Genomic DNA, 15,180 nt, shown 5'->3' on the forward strand with positions numbered 1-15,180 from the left:
ACGAGTTTAGTTTCATTCAGACTGGCATATTAATTTAAAAAAAATAACTTTCATAAATTTTTGCAACATTTCTTGACTATATTTTGGAATTAAATAAACATTGTAACACATTTGGTTTGTTCAATTACTTTTTTTGGGTAGTGGCACGTATACATTACCTTGTGGTCTGTCAGACCACAACATAGCGTTGGTCCAAGGGTTAAAACCAAAATTATGGAAGAATAGGAAAAAGGCTTTTCGTTTGGACATTTTAAATAGGATCAGCCTTTAACATAACAAATTAGAATGCGCATAAAAGGGTTATTTGAAACGGTTATTTATTTGAATTCTCAGCAGTAATTTATATGCAATGTGTATAGCTTATCAATATCATTATCCACATGATTTTATTTAAGTGTATGTGTTTATGTATGTAAATGTGCATTTGAAATATATTCCAGCAAAGTAATGCACGAAATACTTTATTATTTAAATTTATTAAATATGTCTTATTATGCACTTCAATATTTCAAGACCTTGCATATATGTATGTATGAATACACAAAAAAATAATGTGTTTGTTAAGGGGCGTGTACTATTTGAATTCATTTACCCTTATCAATTTTCATATATTCTATAATAAAGTTCATTTAAAGGAATTCATAGTTTGGTTTAATTTTGTTAAATAAAATTATGCTGCGACTTCAATAATAAAATATGCATTCAAAACAAAATAATTGAATTTTCGTCACGGTATAAACAATTATATATTTATAAATAAATCCACCACCTTGCTTTGTGTTTGTGTTATTCCCTTTTAAACCCAAAGACATTTCGCAAAGTAACCAAATTATAATATTCATACGTAAATACATACATTCATATTTTTTGAAGCTTCATTAATAAAAGTGTGTAATTTTTTTATTTTAGTTATTTTGTTTCAAACGTTGCTTTTTTAAGCAAAAGTACACATATATATATCTTGTGTTTTATTTCATTGGGCATTATTTGTTAGATCTACCAAACAATTGTATAATTTGTTTCAATTATTGAATTACATATTGGATTTTATTTTCCAGCTGTTTTTTTTTTCAACTGAGCTCATTTCTTGACTTCTTTTTCCATCGAGTGCTGCTGGTGCTGCTACTTTGTTGCAAATAATAAAATTTATTTTTTTGTCATAATTTTTAAATATTCCAAAGCATTTTGTGCAGCTTGCTTTTGTGCATCAGCTGCAGTTGGTCCAGAGCCATGGCATACACCAACCGGCAAAGTGGATAGTTGAACCAAACATTGACATTGATCAGTAAATGTCTTTTCCTCAATGTCTACATAAGTAACTTCAAACTGATTCTCATTAGCAATGTCCGACAACAACTTTACGTAATCAATTTTGGGTCCTTTTAGACAAGTTTTCTGTAAAAACAAAAAATATATAAAATTTTATCTTTGATTTAATCGTCTATTCATTTATTACGTTCGTAAATGTAAATGTTTTAAAGAACCGTTAAAAACCCCTTTTATTCAAACTAAAATTTTATCCAGTTATCACTTAAAAAATAGAAAAATAAGTTAGACCTAGTTTACACATATCGAGATTATCTTCATTTTCGTGCTTAACTCATAATCGGTAATTAAATAACTAGATTTCCCGTATAAATTTTTCACTTCGATAATCATTAATTGTGAACAGATTTTGGGGGTGCCGATTTTTGTTTCCTAGAACTAGAATCATTTTTAAGGTGTCACCTCTAAATGTAAGCACGAAATAAACAGAAACGTGATAAATTGCAGGTAACAATCTAGTTCCTAGGGATGCGACATACATATGTGAACGCATTGGATTTATTGTAAATGTAATGTAATGTTTAATGTAATATAAAGTTTAATGTAATGTTTAGTTTATTAAGTCTATGATCGAAAAGAATCTTACAGACTATATACAAATGAATAGAAATAATATAAAAACAATATGGTCAAACTTATATATGTAATTAACGTGTAAATAATAACAAAAAAAGAAAAAAAGATAACACTGAGTTAAATAAATATATAAAAATAAATTACAGGCACAATTCCAGAGAAGACTTGAACGTACTTCTCGACAAAGAGAAATCAAGAAGGAAACTCCCTGAGAGTCTATTAAATTCGGTAAGTGCGCGGAAAATCAGCTCAAACATGCAATAGTTAGCTCTACCGACACGCAAGTAAAAGGGCAAGAAAGTACGAAAACACCTATTAGGTACATTAAAATTAACTTTAGCTAGAAGAGCTGAACAATCCAAAGAGCCAGTGATGAGATCATAAACAAACATTAGTAGATGCACAGCTCTCCGGATTTCAAGAGACTGGAGATTGATAAGTATGCATCGCGAGTAATAGGATGGGGTTGGATCGTCAAAGTTAATAGAAATTAAGCAAAATCTAATGAATTTTCTTTGAACTCTCTCTATTCTGGCAGAGTGGCCACTGTAGATAGGATTCCAGACAACTGAGGCGTATTCTAATTTTGAGCGAACTAAAGAGATAAAATTGCCTTCCTGGTATAGGGATCCTTAAAGTCTTTTGCATATCTGCGAAGGAAGGCAAGGTTTCTGTAAGCCTTCGGAAGGACATAACAGATATGACTAACGAAGGAGAAAGAGGTGTCAAAGACAACACCTAGATCAATAACTTCTTTGACAGAAGCCAGTGGAACACCTGAAATACCATAGGGCGTGGTATGCAGGGAAGACGACTCAGAAAAAGACATTTGAAAGCATTTTTTGACATTAAAATAGAGACTATTGACATTACACCAAGCAACAAGATTATTTAGATCATTTTGTAGGAGCACTGCATCTGACGGGCCATTAATTCTACGAAAAATCTTAAGATCGTCTGCATATAAAAGGAAATCAGACGAATTAAAGCAGGAACCAATGTCATTAATAAAGAGCACAAATAAAAGAGGTCCAAGAATGCTACCCTGAGGTACCCCGGATATTGCCAAGAAAGGTTGGGACTTACAGTCTTCAATTTCGACGCACAAAGACCTATTCGACAAATAAGATTTTAACCATGATAGGAAAACAGAATGAAATCCAATGCATTCCAGTTTAAATAATAATATTTTATGAGAAACTTTATCGAAAGCCTTCGTGAAATCGGTGTATACAGTATCTACCTGGCAACCGTACTGAAATGCAGATGCAGAAATCAGAAAACGACACTAGGTTCGTAACAGTCGAGCGGCCAGCCACAAACCCACGTTGGCACGGCTCAATTACGCTTTTGATGACAAAAGTTAGCTTCTCTTTTATAATTTTTTTCAAAAAGCTTCGAGCAAACTGTTAGTTTGCCGATAGGCCTATAATTAGAGACATCATTTTTATTGCCAGCTTTAAAGATTGGACAAATGGAACTTTTTTTCCACCTATCGATAAAAGTTCCGGAAGACAGGGATAAATTGAATATATGCCGAAAAGGTGTGCACAAAGATAAACCATAGAACTTGAGGACAAAGGCACAGAGACAGTCACTGTCACATTTTAAAGAGGGTTTAAGGGAGGACATAGCATTGCTGACGTCATCGCCGGAGATCACGAGGGAGTCAAAATCTAGACGATCATAGAGCCCGGATCGCGAATAAGAGTCATTCAGATCTACAGTAGCATAATCAAAGTTTGATTTAAAGAAATCAGCAAACAGCTCAACTGTTTAAGGTAGGGACTGGGAGCTTGCACCATTAAAGCTCATGCAGATCGGGATATTCGTCGAACCACGTTTGGAGCGGATAAAGTTCCAAAAGGCTTTAGGATTTTCTTTAAGCTCATTTTCGAGCCTACCCATATAGCTATTATAAAGGAATTTGTCAAAGACATTAAATTGACGCACACTGGTAGTGAACTGTTCTCTGAGAAGGATATTATCTGAATTTGCCTTAAATAAGTTATTGAGTTTGTTAGGCTTATTTTTCAACATCTTAAGGGTTTTATTATACCATGGTAATTTATGAAGCCTGGGCCCAAAACGAGGCACTATACTTTGAAATGTTTCAGTCAAATTCGATAAGAAAATATCATAACAAACACTGACGTCATTAGAGGGAAATATGTTTTCAGTGATTATTTGAGAAAGCGTTTAGCATATCTGATTCGTTAGAATAAGTAGATGTAGACGAAAAAGAAATGTAGTCTCACATCATAGTCCGAGATATTTTTGCAACATGCACGATGAAATATTCTTTTGCAAAAACCATTACACGGCACGATATTCGAGTCAGATTTCGAAAAGCATTTATTGCACTTGGCACAACAAACGTCCATTATGACAAAATAAAATATAAAGTAAACAAAATAAAACGAGAGAGCGGTAAGAAACACGTCCGCACACAACGACGACTTCAGCTGTACTATTCCAACTAACGCCAAGATGTTTTGAAAGGGGTGCGAAACATTTCCCCAAAGGATTCTTAATCCCTACTCCTGTCGTTTAAAACTTATTCAGATGTTAGGTGTGTTATTTTTATGCTCGGTTTTTCAGTGTGAGTTGAACTACAGTTAATGTTGACTACACCTTTTCCAGTTTAAGTTCAGAAATTACAATTCAAGTTCAGAATTTCCAATTTAAATTCAGAAATTTACAATTCAAGTGCAGAAAATTACAATTTAAATTCATAAAATTGCAATTCAAGTTCAGAAAATTACAATTCAAGTTCAGAAAATTACAATTCAAGTTCAGAAATTCCAATTTATATTCAGAAATTTCCAATTCAAGTTCAGAAAATTACAATTTAAATTCAGAAAATTACAATTCAAGTTCAGAAAATTACAATTCAAGTTCAGAATTTTCAATTCAATTTCAGAAAATTTGTCGGGTATTTTTTTTTTTCATCCAATGGAAATAAATGTATGTAAGATGGTATCTATGCGTTAAGGAAGTATTGGACATCTTAACTCGTTGAAATCAATTTTGCGAGATAGCGAAGAAAAAACTCTCGCTCATAAGAAGCAATTGCAATGCCATCCATCTATATTCCTAGCGTCACAACCATTGATCTGCACTGAGTATGACAGCAGTGATGACGAAGATATGACCACTTAAACAGTCATCGGAGCGTCCACACTCCCGGAAGTGACGTATATGTACTGTATGCATAGATCTTGGCGCCATATGTCAAAATATCTCAACTTATCCGCCATCATCATCATTCATCACGAATTGGCACTTAATCGCGATTTCGGCAGTTTCGTAATAAATCATGCCAGCTTTCCCTGTTTCGCGGTAACTGACGGCGATTGGGAGCACCATGAGAGGTCAAGTCTTCCTCCACCTTCGCAACTCTGTGGAGGTCTCACCCTTCCATTTCTTCCAAACTGCTGTTTCGACCGAAGTACTTTCTTGGCCGTAGCGTCATCATGCACTTGTTGGAAAGAATTATCCTCCATTTGATTTCAAGGTTCGGGATGTACACACCTTGAAGAAAACTTGGGGTACACTATACCCAAGCCACCAATTTGGCAACATGGTCAACGAAGCATCAACACTTCCGCAAGTAACATATAAGTATAAAATTAATTAATTAAAATAACTTTTGAAATTTAACACCCTACTTATAAATTTCTGAATTCGAACTGTAATTATCTGAACTTGAAATGTAATTTTCTGTACTTGAATTGTAATTTTCTGAACTTGAAATGAAAATTCTGAATTTGAATTGTAATTTTCTGAACTTGAGTTGGAAAATCTGAACTTGAATTGTAAACTTCTGAACTTGAATTGTAAATTTCTGAATTTAAATTGGAAATTCTGAACTTGAATTGTAATTTTCTGAACTTGAATTGCAATTTTCTGAACTTGAATTGTAAATTTTTGAACTTAAACTGGAAAAGGTGTAGAGCTTAACCCTGCCACTTCGGTCGTTGCTGAGATGAGCAGCAAACATTTAAGTTATCGAACAAAGTGGCCATTTCAGTGTAACCCCATCTAAACCTACAAAAAAAACAACTCACTCCTCGTAATACAGAAATATATACTTAGAACTCGGCTTTAGAATTTATAAGAATTCTAAGGCTGATGGCAGAGTGCTCGCTGTAATTTCCGCGATTTAGAGGTACTATGACATTTCTTTTAATTCAGGAGAGTCTTTAGTTGTTCCATGTGCAAATTTTGAACCGAATTTCAAAAGCAACGAAAATCTGCATTTCATGTTAATATTACAGTGAAGTGTGAAAAATAAAAATCTATATATATAAAAAGAAAGGCTAAAGTGTGTGTTAGTTGGTCGCCGGTGTTTGAACAGATGCGTCGGTCGATTTTGTTCAAGCTTTCACACAATTTGCGTAAACCTCACGCGGTGGTTACTACATAGGTTTGATGGCGATCGACGTACAGGGTCTCGAGATATAGGCCGAAACGTGGACCCGGGTACCCCTAGAATGTATTTATAGAATATGGATAACAAATGTAAGCTGTTGATTATTGCTTTAGTAGAGGGTAATTTTCATACCCCTGTGTGACTAGGGTCTCGAAATATAGGCCAAAACGTGGGTCAGCGAATGCCTAGACAGTTTTTATACAATATGGATGACGAATGAAAGCTGTTGATGAGTGCTTTAGTACAGAGTAATATATAATCCAGAGACGGACTGGGACTGAGACTCGGAGTGGCACTGGGACGGGGACTGGAACAAAATACATACCACCCTCTGGGACAGACAATAAGGGATGCAGAAGAATGAGAAGGAATTGAGGGAAGAGAAAAGAGAGAAGGAGATTGAGAAAGAGATAGAATGAGACGAAGATGGAGATAGATGAAGCGAAAAAGACGGAGGGAGGAGTGAATAAAAGGATTAGGAAAAAGCGAAGAGAGTCAGACGGAAAAGCTTATTAAAATGTATGCAGATAGGCAAAATTTAGGGCAGGACAACGTCTGCCGGGTCTTCTAGTCTACCTTTATATTATAGCAACTCTTCTCACTTCCATTATATCGTCAGCCTAGCCCTTAACACGATATCGAGAACAAAATCCCTTTTTTGGGGCGGTGCCACGCCCATTTTCAAATATTTTCAAATTTTTGTTATAATGTTATATTGGAAGTATGAAGGATGATATAAGTTATTTTTCGCAAAGTTATTACCTTCGTCTACCGTATTATTTGGGTTTGTTTTTTAAATTGATTTAAAAAAGATTTTTACATAAAATGAGAAACATTTAATTTTTGCGTTCGTTATGAAAGAAAAAATGTTTAAGGTGGGCCACTTTAAAAATGTTTTTCCCTATAGCAAATATAAGCTACAGATCGTCAAAAACTTTTTTTTCGAATTGGTTTTTGCACATTTTGTCTTATAATGACAAGTTCGCGTTGTAATTATGATAAACCATTTGCACAAAATTCATTTTCATATGAAAATATAAAAAATATACATATTTTAAGAAAAAGGATAAGTTTGCAAAGTGAAGAAGATTTAACCTAACCGATCATAATCATGGCCCTGCTCAACTCGTATCATATCAAGTTATGGATCTTTACTAAGCTCTTCTCAAATGTTGCTGCCAGCTTTAGTACTAAAAGCTATTAATAAGAAACCTTATGAATGGCGCACTTTTTGCATTAGATTACTGCCTTTTACTACATACACGCCTGTACTCAGTTGTTTTATTTTTATATCCCCTAGATTCAGTCTCTTTTTGTATTGATTTTTAAATAACTTCTCGATAGATTAGATACTACAAATATCGAAAACATATCATTCTCATTAGTAATTGCGTTTTCAATGAATAAACAGTTAAAGATTGAATTAAAATAACAAAAATATGCATAATTAAACTTTAGCTTTTGCCCCTATAGCGAAAAGTGTTATCTATAATTTTCGGTCATTATTATCTACTTTTAAAATTTGATAAACATCTCACCTGCAACTTGAGCAATTTCTTTCCGGTAGCATTTTTAAGAGTTTTGTGGAACTGTGACACCTTATTACTATGCTGGCTGGTTAATGTGGGCACAGTGATATCTTTCAAATCACCATAATAATTTGCACAGTTACGATTCTGTAACGAGAAAGCAAAAAAAAAAAAATTTCAGGTTTCCGTAATATAATCTCAACAGCTAATAAAAAAATTTCGACTTGCTTAGTTTACAACCTTTACAAATATTATATGGTGACTTGAAATATATCGAAATAAATTTTTTAAAGTATGTATGTTAACTTAAATCGTTTTAAAGATATAACGAACTTAAATATTGTCACTCACATCACCATCCAGATCGGCACGCATAGCCTCAGATATTTGATTGTTATCCAATGGATTTTCTTGCAACCGTGTCCACATCTTGTGTGCAGCTAATCGTTTAGCAATCTTCTTACTTTTGCCCTTTCCCACCTCACGATAATTCAGAATCGAACAGGCAATCGTAAATAGACGCTCGTGCGGCAAACCAACTTCAGTTTCGGTCTCATAAGTTGGTGGTGGCCAACGGCGTGACATGCACATCTCCTGTAACCAACCTATTGGATTTCCAACAACTTTATCGCCTCCGCTGAAAGGAAAGAAGGGTAAAATTTTTTATATTCAAACATGTTGAATAAGGGATAACAATTATTTGGCACAAGGTAAGGTTTAGATTTCGCTGTGGGTAAAAATAAAATAACCCTTCTTCGGCCCGACTTGACGGTGTCTAAAGATGCGCTTTGGACCCAGGCCACGAATTCAAAAGCTTAATTCCTGTCAAGAGATATTGCACAAGAAATTAAAATTTTTCATGTGATTGCTGTAATTTCGATGATTTTGTGATGCCCACACAAAAAATTATGGAGTGTTCTGCGCGTATATAGGTTTGATCTGCAAACCGGTGTTGGGCCCAGCCAAGGTAATTTTTTATAAGCGCGGTCAAAGGATGCTAACGCAGCGAAAAAGTTCTATGAATTCCACCCCCAGTTTTCGAGCGATCCGAGTTCATTTTTCGATTTTTTGAATAAATTTTTGACAGAAACATTTTTTTCGGATTCGTGGTCCAGGGTCCAGGGTTTTTTGACACCCTCTTCGATATGTTCGGACGAGAATTAGCAGTTGTTAGGTAAAGCCATATATGTAATACTCCTATATTGCTAAAAAAAAAAAGGCTAGGTACATTCCCAAACATCAGAGTGTCGATATATTGCTGTTTAAACGTTATTGTTTTTGTCATGGTTTAACTATATGGTTGGCTCATCTGTACAGCAACGAATTATGTTGGTTCAAATTGTCAAAATCTGTGTATTGGTATTAGGCGAATGTAATGAAATGAAAACATAAAACATAGCAGTTTCTGTGTGTGGTAAGAAAATGTTGTCAATGTGCTGGTTTCATTTTGAGTTTGCCATCTCCTTTTGACAATCCCTTCGACCATACAATGATAAAAATAAAATCAGCTGATGAGATGAGCCAACCATATAATTGAGCAATGGTTTTTGTATTCAATAACCGAATGTACCGAAATTTAAATTTTTTCTTGTCACACTTATGCTGCTACAATCACAAGAATTGTATAGGCTGTCTGGATTTCGAATTCAAAACACATTGCGAGCATTTTCTATTAGCAATATAGGAGTATTACATATATGGGTAAAGCAAAGAATAACATTATATTTATATAAAAAAAAAAATGTGTTTTACATTAAATTTCATTAATCTGATCAACTATTAATTTAACTGATAGAGGTATGCTGTCAGTGTAAAAACTACAAATAACTGTTTTATACAATCCTACAAATACAAATTCTCATGTAATATGCAATACTTACTCGCCATTTCCAGCCGTATTTGCGTTGCCTTCATTGCTAGCACCTGCAGAGTTACCAGAGGCTCCACCAGCACCTGCTCCAGCACTTGGCTCGGGCAGCTGCACACCAGTTAACTTATCAATTAGTGCTCGTGCAGCTGAATGTTTAGCCTCTTTTTTGGAGCGTCCAGCACCCATGGCCGTAAATGGAACATCCTTGTCATTAAATGCGACCCGATAACGAAAAGTCGGTTCATGTATGGCGCCTTCGATTTGCACCAACTCATAATTTGGTGTTATACCACGACGACTCAATAATTCTTGCAAAATAGAAACCGGCGTCTTCATAGCCAATCCATTGCTATCGGTCTGGAAGCGGAAATATTTTATTTTATACATTAAAGTCTAAAAATTTATTTAACATATGTATAAAATATATATTTGACGCAACGTTTAATATATCCTAAAAAATAATTCAAAAGCAAATAATTATATCAGCAACTCCTGTGATTATATTCGACTATTAGAAGGAATTAACATATTAATCTATAAAAAAATAATAAATATTGGTAATTCTTTACTTTAGCTCACAACATCTAAAACTCATCAAAAACTATCGGGAGAGGTGTCAAAAGACGCGTTTTGAACCCAGCATCACGGATTCGGAAGGGGAATTGGAAATTTTATTTCTTTTCGGAGATATTTGCAATCAAAATTGAAACTTTTCATGTCGTTGTTGTAATTTTAAAGTTCCCACAAGAAAAACCTGTGGGTAAAAGTGTTCTGCGCGGATACAATTTTGGTCCCCAAACCGGTGTTGGATGCACCCAGGGTAATTTTTATAAGCGCGGCCGAAGGCCGCCAATGCCGAAAGGTCTTCGGCCAAAAAATACTATGGATCCCAGCCCCTGCTTTGGAGCTCTCTGGGGGTATTTTTTTGGAAATATCTTTTGACAGAAAAAAATTTTTTAATTTCCCCTTTCGGATTCGTGGTCCTGGGTTCATGTTTTTTGACACCTCTCCCAATATTTTTGGATGAGTTTTAGCAGTTGTGAGCTAAAGTAAAGAATTACCCAAATATTTGTTGGATAATATAAGAAAAACATTCCAAAAAAATTTCATACTTCATACCAATTTTAATGATTCCTCAATGGCCAACTTGCTGGTAGCAGCAGTCAAGTCAGCGATTTTTTCCTTTTTAGACTTATTTGGACGCGTAGCTATCTCGACCTTCGGCTGTTGTTGCATATGACCATTAGCTATAGTCTCTATACCGGTAAGAATTGCTGGTGCAATACCATCATATTGACGTCGTGGTGCAAACCCCGCCTGCTGCTGCTGATGCAGCTGCTGTTGCTGAAGCTGCTGTGGATCAACATGTATGTTATCCATTGTTTTTTTTTTTTTGCTTTTTTGTTATATATTTGAATTATTTAGTTTTTGAGAACTCCTAAAAGAAAAGAAAAAATTTTATAGTCACACCAACACACATCCTCGTATGTACACCAAAAATTATCGAGCGAAGAAAAATCAATATTCTCGATGTCAGGTCAAAAATAAGCTGGGCATATGAAGTCCATTTATCAGATTGTTTCATATGAAAAATAAAATACTTACTTGTTAGTAGTGATTTGCACTGATTTTTATTTAAAAATAAATTATAATTTGCATTAAATTTATCTTCAAATAAAGAGCAGACAAAATCCTCCCCCACGAGATGTAGAGAAAAAGCGAAGTAGAATCAAGAACTTTTCCGTTCTAATTGGAATGAAACATTAAATATGAGACTAATGCTGCCATTTGTTTACTTTTTACCAAAACTGATAACATTTATTCAGAGTAAAATTTTTCAAAAAAAGGAGATTGTAAGGTTTGGTTGCAGGTTTTCGACAAAATTTAAGCTGCAAATAAATTGAGCTCCCACCGTGGTGTGATGGTAGCGTGCTCCGCCTACCACACCTTATGCCCTGGGTTCGCACCCCGGGCAAAGCAACATCAAAATTTTATAAATACGGTTTTTCAATTAGAAGAAATTTTTTCTAAGTGGGGTCGCCCCTCGGAAGTGTTTGGCAAGCGCTCCGGGTGTATTTCTGCCATGAAAAGCTCTCAGTGAAAACTCATCTATCTGCCTTGCAGATGCCGTTCGGAGACGGCATAAATCATGGAGGACCCGTCCGGCCAATTTGTAGGGAAAATTAAGAGCACGACGCAAATTGGAAGAGAAGCCAGGCCTTAGATCTCTTCGGAGGTTATCGCGCCTTACATTTGTTTTTTTAAATTAAATTGAGAACCTTCAAACTAAATTTATCCCAAAGCATATTATTAGGATAGTGTTTCCTATTTTTGGTAACTTTTAGCTAAAAGTTAAAAAAGCTACGGCAGCCTTGTAGGGAACGCAGAATCTTGATATGGAATTGATGCACGACACAGAATGGTGTCAAAAATAATGTGTAGTGCACGGTGCATATTACGCGACACGACTTGTACTACAACGGCGTTAGACATATTTGCCTATTTTGGGCTGCGTGCCAATAAATATGAAGGGTATACATTTTTATACTCAGTTGAGCAGAGCTAACAGAGTATATTAATTTTGTTCGCATAACGGTACCCCGTAACGGTATAAACTAATCGACATAGTGTAGGGTTATATTTTATTCAACCTTAAATGTACCTACTTTAAATAAATTGAATTATTGTTTGTTGTTAATTTTTTATATTTCAATTTTGAAATGATTGCTTCAAAAATTTAATATAATAATAAAGATATTTTATAAAATAAAATAGTGCGTGTATAATAAATAGTGGTATAGTTAACGACTACCTAGTGCGTGTACAATAAATAGTGGTATAATTAACAACTACCACATTGGTGATCAGGGGGGATATTGTAGGGTTATATTTATATTCAACTTTAAATGTACCTACTTTAAATAAATTGAATTTTTGTTCTTGTTAATTTGGGGGAGTATTGTAGGGTAATATTTATATTTAACTTTAAATGTACCTACTTTAAATAAATTGAATTTTTGGTTCTTGTTAATTTTATATATTTCAATTTTGAAATGATTGTTTCAAAAATTTTCATTCTGATATAAAATTTTAAAAACGAATTATTAGCATACATTTAGGAGTCATTATAATAAAGATATTTTATAAAAATAAAATAGTACGTGTACAATAAATAGTGGTATAATCAATGACTACCTAGTGCGTGTAGAATAAATAGTGGTATAATTAACAACTACCACATTGGCGATCAGCCAGCCTTTTTTAAAAGCGTGCAAAACTACCCCAAATATAAATACAGCAAGATTAGCAGAAAATTTACAAATGCTCAGTGCCATTATTTGGTCATCTTGTTGAGATTCTGAACGCTAAATGTGTAAAAAGCTAGAAAGCAACAACATCAAGAAGAAAAAACGCTCCTCGTTGATGTAAATTGCTGGGCAACAATTAAAAGCAGAAAAAACATCTCACCTAAAGCTATAAATTGAAACCGAACAATACACATTGAGCTGAGAGCGTAATCCTTGTGCATTTAAGCCAAAATTTTATTCAAAGCCAAGTCACAGTAAAGCAGAATTCCAATCTACAATCCAATTCCAAACAACAATCTAAATTTAACTAAAGAATTCATTTGAAATAAAGAGCAGTGAACTACAACAACAACAAATTTAATAGAAACAACAGCTCGCCCGTGTGAGAACGTGTGGAGAAGGAACTTAGGAAATTTTGTTTTTTTTTTTTTGTCGATTGCACCTATCGTGTTTTGCTATGAAGCCCCTGATATATAAATCAGAGATGGAAAAAGAATTTTATTTTTGAGCAATCGTACATACTTACAAATATGATTTTTTTTGAAATACGGTGCGTCCGTAAACAAACATACATAAATTTTATTGCATAAGGCCGTGGTTCCGTAAATAACCAAGAGATTTTTTTTGCGTAAACGGTGGTTCCGTGCAAAACCAATGAACATTTTTGTTAATCCCGGTGCGTCCGAAAATATTCATATTACAAGTTTGAAAAGATGCGGTGCGCCCGTATCTATAAAAATAAAACCATACAATTTTAATAAAAACGATGCGTCCGTTACCAACAGCCAAGTCTTTTCTACCAAAATAAAATATTTTCTTTATTATGTTGTTGCCAATTTATAAATATTTGGTTTGCTAATATGAGCATTTGTGGCCATAAATTAAAACAGGGTATATTTGTTATTCCCGACGCGTTTCGACGTTACCTTACGTCTTCTTCTTTGGGGATCTGTTTAATGTTAAGTATATAAAATTAAATACATTAAACTTTATTTTAGGCTATCTAACAATAAACATAAAACTGACACATCACTTAACACTTATTTAGCTACTTACATTAATATTCACATTAATAATTATTTATTTCAGGTACTAATATAATTTTTGCACAACATTATTAACAAAGGTACATTAAAATGACATTTGTTTATTTTTTACATTCTCTTGCATCTCTGTATAACAGCTGAGTAGGCGCTGCTTATGTTGTCAAAATCTTCTTTGAAGTTCATCGCGTTTTGTAGTTGTTGTTGAATCCGTATACTTTCCAGCGTCATTCTCGATTTCTCTCTCCGTTCAATGTCTAAAATTTAACATTTGAGAAATCCGCTACGTGTTTGCTCTTTGTAAGGTGTTGTGCTAGACCGGTCGACGTTTTTTTGTTTTCTGCATCTTTCTTATGTTCATTAATTCTTATACCTAGTTGCCGTTTTGTTGTACCGATGTAACATTTGTTACATTTTTCGTTTTCGTTACCATTGCAAGTTATTTTGTAAACAACATCTGTTTGTTCTTCTTTTGTAATTGGGTCTTTTGTTCTAGTGAAAATTTTTTTGGGCGTGTTATTTGGTTTATGCGCGTAATTAATGTTTTTGTTATTTATAGTTTTATGTACAATTCAAAATTTTACCAACAAACCTACGGAATGCCAATGGGAAATCCACTGTCGCCAACTATAGCGGATATAGTACTAGACAAAATTCTTGACGACAGCATAGCTGAATTGAAGAAAAAGGACATATACATCAAATACATCAACAAGTATGTAGATGATGTATTCGCAATAATCAAATCTAAGGACGCGGAAGAAATATTAAACACATTAAATTCTCAACTCACGAGTATAAAATTCACGATTGAAACGAAAAAGACAACAAATTAGCCTTCCTAAATGTAGAAGTGAGTAGAAAAAATAAAAATTTACTAATGAATTGGTGCGCAAAATCCATTGCCTCGGGACGATTAATAAATTATCACTCAAACCATCCATGTAAACACAAAATCAACACAACAACAAATTTAATAAGAAAAGTAATATTACTTAGCAATGAAGATTTCTTGACGGATAACATTAAAAAGATAAAGAAAATTCTATTTAAAAATAGCTATCCAAGTTCTCTTACGGATAGACTCATCCAA

At 34.0% G+C, this 15,180-nt stretch overlaps 1 protein-coding gene and 1 long non-coding RNA gene across 3 annotated transcripts; both read right to left on the bottom strand.

Annotated features, from left to right (window-relative positions):
- Window positions 1-300: 300 nt before the first annotated feature.
- On the bottom strand, window positions 301-11,499 carry loqs (loquacious). Of its 2 annotated transcripts, XM_067765541.1 has the most exons (6): window positions 11,342-11,499; window positions 10,856-11,174; window positions 9,747-10,093; window positions 8,218-8,503; window positions 7,876-8,013; window positions 301-1,395 (listed from the first exon to the last, which is right to left on the bottom strand). In XM_067765541.1, exons 2-6 carry the CDS (start codon window positions 11,114-11,116, stop codon window positions 1,147-1,149), a joined length of 1,281 nt encoding a protein of 426 aa, XP_067621642.1. In that variant the 5' UTR covers window positions 11,117-11,174; window positions 11,342-11,499; the 3' UTR covers window positions 301-1,146. The 2 variants fall into 2 exon arrangements, with proteins under 2 accessions (XP_067621642.1, XP_067621643.1); XM_067765542.1 differs by lacking the exon at window positions 7,876-8,013.
- A 1,424-nt stretch (window positions 11,500-12,923) lies between these two features.
- LOC137242157 (uncharacterized) lies at window positions 12,924-14,210 on the bottom strand. The gene is made up of 3 exons (XR_010950100.1): window positions 14,101-14,210; window positions 13,845-13,993; window positions 12,924-13,774 (listed from the first exon to the last, which is right to left on the bottom strand). It is a non-coding gene; the product is annotated as an uncharacterized lncRNA (long non-coding RNA).
- Window positions 14,211-15,180: the final 970 nt, after the last annotated feature.

Source organism: Eurosta solidaginis, chromosome 2 (assembly GCF_040869045.1).
Source record: "Eurosta solidaginis isolate ZX-2024a chromosome 2, ASM4086904v1, whole genome shotgun sequence".
In the NCBI taxonomy this organism is placed as follows: domain Eukaryota; kingdom Metazoa; phylum Arthropoda; class Insecta; order Diptera; family Tephritidae; genus Eurosta; species Eurosta solidaginis.

What these genes read in the sequence shown, in the direction of transcription:
- loqs (XM_067765541.1), bottom strand. Translation starts at nt 11,116, where the DNA reads ATGGATAACATACATGTTGATCCACAGCAGCTTCAGCAACAGCAGCTG. An exon ending in AATACGGCTGGAAATGGCGA is followed by an intron (nt 8,504 to 9,746) that starts GTAAGTATTGCA and finishes CTTTCCTTTCAG; the next exon opens with CGGAGGCGATAAAGTTGTTG. An exon ending in AGAAATTGCTCAAGTTGCAG is followed by an intron (nt 1,396 to 7,875) that starts GTGAGATGTTTA and finishes TTGTTTTTACAG; the next exon opens with AAAACTTGTCTAAAAGGACC.